Source organism: Papilio polytes, unplaced genomic scaffold, assembly GCF_000836215.1.
Source record: "Papilio polytes unplaced genomic scaffold, Ppol_1.0 DF824292.1, whole genome shotgun sequence".
Classification (NCBI taxonomy): domain Eukaryota; kingdom Metazoa; phylum Arthropoda; class Insecta; order Lepidoptera; family Papilionidae; genus Papilio; species Papilio polytes.
In genome coordinates this window covers 1,294,048-1,298,586 of record NW_013524912.1, presented here as the reverse complement: position 1 = coordinate 1,298,586, position 4,539 = coordinate 1,294,048, and the positions used below count along the sequence as shown (strand labels likewise).

Here is a 4,539-nt window from a genome sequence, read left to right as displayed (position 1 = left end):
GGTAAATTATGTACATATGAAATTTGGAAAAATCGAAAATCACATTGGTACACGGCGGGATTCGAACCCAAGAACTGTAGATTACAAGTCAAATGCTTAACCATTGAGCCACCGACGCTCAGTTTCAGACAATATTAAAATTGTAACAACGTAATTAACTTCAATACTCATCTACTGATCCTGCCAGAATGACGCGGTTTTCTCGATATTTCTGAATGACCTTGACATATGTCATAGGTTCATAGGCATTAGTAAGATGAACAAGGCCTTTTATGATATTCGAGAACAATATACACTTCTTAATTTAGGAGTAGTTTCAGGACAGTTTGTGTGAAGTATGTATATATGTATTTCCAGGTGCCTGTGGTGGTGACGCAACATCACCACGAGGGTCGCTGGCAGGTGGTGGTGGCGCGAGACCCTTGCCCGCAGTTCGTGGTGACCAATGCCACGAAGGAGTGGCTCGCAGTCGCTCAGCCCCTTCAACCTGAAGTATACGACTACCAGGAGAATAACTCAAAAACTGTCAAGGTAACTTTCACATTTAATACTTTTCTTAGTGTGGATTATTAGCTTTTTCCCGCGACTCCGTCCGCGTGGAATTAAAAAATAAATAAAAGTGGGTAGCTAATTTGTTTTCAGACTAATTTCTACATCTATACCAAATTTCATGGAACATCCATCAAACAACTTTCGTATTTATACTACTAGTATGCTTGTCTACGCTTATTACAATATTGGCATAAACAAACTACTGCGCCGATTTCAAAAATTCTTTCATCGTTTGAAAGGTAATTTATTTGTGGTTAACACAGGCTATAATTTTAATTATTTTTTTTAATTCACGCGGGCGAAATCCACATACATTCACTCTTTATTTTTATATGTTTACCTACTTTTGTAGGCAATTTCTCTGGAACTCGTCTTTTGCTAGCAATAGTTCATGAGAATTGCTACTTTGTTTGACTTCTTCATCGCCTCACTATAAATTCCCACAGAGAGGCTCGGAGCCCACTCTAAGTAAGAAGTACATAGGTCATAGCTAATCACACCTTCTCCACACACTTCACACGTAACTCTGATTTTTTTTAGTCTTATAAAAAAAAATCTAATTGTACTTGTTTACAGACAGTATCAGAATGCGAAGGCGCGCGTTGGATTTGTTCTGTGGCTCCTGGCATTAGTACGCACTACACGACGCCGGCGTACTGCGCGCGCTATCCCACGCCCACCAACGACGCCGACAACGACGCCCTCGCACCAATATTCCTCACATTCGCACGAGCAACAGGTAGACAATACTAATTTAAAAAACATTACATTATAACTTCAAATTCAAAATAATTTCAAATAATTTATTTATTTATTTAATTAAATTTATTTAATTACTTGAAAACATGGTTTATGCTAGTTTCACTCAAGAATAGGGTGCAGTCCATTTTTACTTTTATTAAAACGCATATGTCCAAACTAAATACCCGCCTTAGAGAAAGTAACAATATCGCTGCTCCAGAACTCACTATTACTTTTGTATTTTATTCTATACTAGCTGTTCCCGTGCGGCTTCATCCGCATGTAATTATGAAAATTTTATTTTTTGTTTACATTTGTCAAATTATCAATAGCAAATATCAAAATGAAATAGCATGACAAACCTTGGCATTCTTTCTTTCGTGATGTTGGCAGCAACTTATGGTCTCTTTCTCACATTATGGTTTTATCCAAAATATTTACACCCTAAGTTTAATGATTTATTTAAAAATTTGCTGTAATTGCTGACATCTCGAGCAACAAAGAAGTGTGTGTTTACGTTTTATTATAATAGTATTGACTTTGACACATTTTATCTATACTAATAGTATGTCTATTCGAAAGACTGCCTAAGGTCGTGTCTGTAAGACTCTGTAACACTAGCAGTATTCCATTGTCTACTGCTTTGAAAAACTGTTTCCTTCCATACATCCATTAAAAAAATACTTATTTATACAGAAGATGAACGCAGTCCGATGTGGTGTGTGCCTGTGGGTGTGGTGACTGGTGAGCAGTTGGTGCAGCTGTCCAGCATCACGGTGAAGCTGCGCGTGCGCACCTCCCCACATTCCACACTGCTAGAGCTACAGCATGTGAAACAGGTATGAACAAATTACCATGACAAACTAATAATAAGTATGCACAGATGACCTTAACAAACTAATGAGTATACACAAATGACCTTGACAAAGTAACAAGTATACGCAAGTGTCCTTGACAAAGTAACAAGTATACGCAAGTGACCTTGACAAAGTAACAATAGGTATACGCATGTGACCTTGACAAACTAATAACAAGTATGCGCAAATGATCTTGACAAAGTAACACCAAGAATGAGCAATGACCTTGACAAGCTGCGTTACGTCCTACTTGTCATTTTCCTGTCATTTTAGTTTACAGGCGTTGTTGGAAGAAATGTTTTCAATCTATTAAAACTGCTCTCTTTAATTAAAGCTTCTGATACAAGGAACGCGTATCCCTCTCACGAACTCTCCTAAGTATATTTGACAAAAACAGTAAAATAACAATCGTTTAATTTTACCTTTTGTCGAAATGTTTCTACTTCTAGCGTCGATTGAGTCTAACAAATTACTAAATATAACTTAACTATTGAACTTGATCGATCAAAGTGATTAATTGTAAGTAATAATGCGTTTTCAGCATGACATCTCTGCGAGTGACATCAGGCAACGATTGGTCGGTTCCTTTAGCAGCTCCACACTGCACGACCGCGTAAGTGTTTGTTAAAAATGATGAATTTGTATTAATACTATTTATCTCAGTTTTCAAAAACTACCTTTGTAAGCCATTACTTACGATTTTGACTTTAAATCAAAATTTATGTTTGAATTCAATAATGAGATATCTGAACAATTTTACCTTTGTAAGGTTAGACCTTAGACTTATGAAAAGCAGATGATATTTTATCATTAATTTAATTACTAGAATAATCTTACTAATATTATATTAATGCGAAAGTTTGGATGGATGGATAGATGGATGTTTGTTACAGTTTGTAGCCTAAACGGTTGAATGGATCTCGATGAAATTTAGCATAGACGTAGAGGATAGTCTGGAAGAACACATAGCCTACTCACTTTCGTTTTTTTATTTTCCACGCGTACGGAGTCGCGGGCGAAAGCTAGTTCAAAATAAATCCATAGATAATAAATGACTGTCATAGAGAATCATAAATATAATTTCTTATTTCCATCTAATTTGACTATAGTTTTTTTCTATTTACAGAAACACATTGACGAGTGTCGATCAGTAGAACGAGTCAATGCTACAGATAATTGTAAGTTTTATTTGATACTATAAAATTACATGTAGAGAATAGGTTTTTTTTTCTCATAACTGATATTATTCTATAAATTGCATGTTGAATAAGTGCATGTGAAAAATAACGGAGATATTAGATTCTTTTGGGCAGTTATTTTTTGGCGCTCGACGACATAAACTTCAGTTCTTTTATAACAGTTAATAACAAAAGATTTGTTTTGCAGTAATAGAGGATTCAAAATGTCGCTCGCGTCGCAATAATCTCATATCAAGAGGGAATTTTAATGTGAATCCAGATTTAGTATCAGATCTCAGTGAAAACACTATTCGTTCGTCGAATTCCAAAAAAACTACTTTAGATTTCGATGAAAATGATAACGTCCGTCTCTCGTTATGTGGTAAGATGCCACTTTCCTCGTGATAGAAATTTTATGTATTAGTTTTGTTCTAGAATGTATAAATAAGATATCTTTGTTCAACATTTTAAAGTTAAAAGTAGAGTAGAAAATAAGAGTATGAATATATAGAGTATTAATTTTAATATACAGTTTGATATTTATTAATAAGTTAGATCGTAGTTGATAGAATTATTTCATCAGATAAGCTGATTTTGTAACTTTTAAATTCACATTGTATTTTTGTTTTGTAATGTAGGTACATTATTCATTTATGTTGTTTTATATGATTTATATTTTTTTAATTGCAATTATGATTTCGTTTATTTTTTATTTGTTTTATTTGTGTTTCTGATATGCGTTAGGTTTGGAGCGAGAGCGGACGAGAAGCGTGCTGGCTGTGGGAAGTGAAGAATTGGATAATTCTCAGGTTTCGATAGCGCAATGTCTCTCAGAGGCCGACCAGTCCAGTTTCAAGGAACTTTGTAATTATTTGCTATTTACATTTCTTTGATTATATTTGTTAAATTATTTCAAATGCAATAATAATGTGGGTACCTTCAAGAGAAAGGTGAATGGGTATTTACTTAATTAACGCGTACCATCCTACGTCCACACTACCATTTAACGTGTGAGATCGTGATTAAGCGCTGATTCTGTAAATCCTAAAAAAAAAGTTTCGTTTTCTGATTTCTTTTCATGATTAAACTAAAGTGTACTATGAATATAAATGATTTCATGAATAATATGATTGATTATTGTCGATTATTTAACTTGTGTGTTAGTATTGTGGGTACAAAAGTGATAATTTTCAGTGTACAAGGAGGGTGGG

At 34.5% G+C, this 4,539-nt stretch overlaps 1 protein-coding gene across 1 annotated transcript in view; it reads left to right on the top strand.

Annotated features, from left to right (window-relative positions):
• The window catches only part of LOC106102547, an 11,736-nt gene extending 7,224 nt beyond the window's left edge, over positions 1 to 4,512 (top strand). The window contains exons 8-15 of the mRNA XM_013282066.1: positions 358 to 531; positions 1,129 to 1,291; positions 1,990 to 2,132; positions 2,692 to 2,763; positions 3,277 to 3,328; positions 3,537 to 3,710; positions 4,073 to 4,192; positions 4,493 to 4,512. Coding sequence (XP_013137520.1) covers positions 358 to 531; positions 1,129 to 1,291; positions 1,990 to 2,132; positions 2,692 to 2,763; positions 3,277 to 3,328; positions 3,537 to 3,710; positions 4,073 to 4,192; positions 4,493 to 4,512 — 918 coding nt within the window. The remainder of the gene's footprint in view (positions 1 to 357; positions 532 to 1,128; positions 1,292 to 1,989; positions 2,133 to 2,691; positions 2,764 to 3,276; positions 3,329 to 3,536; positions 3,711 to 4,072; positions 4,193 to 4,492) is intronic.
• Positions 4,513 to 4,539: the final 27 nt, after the last annotated feature.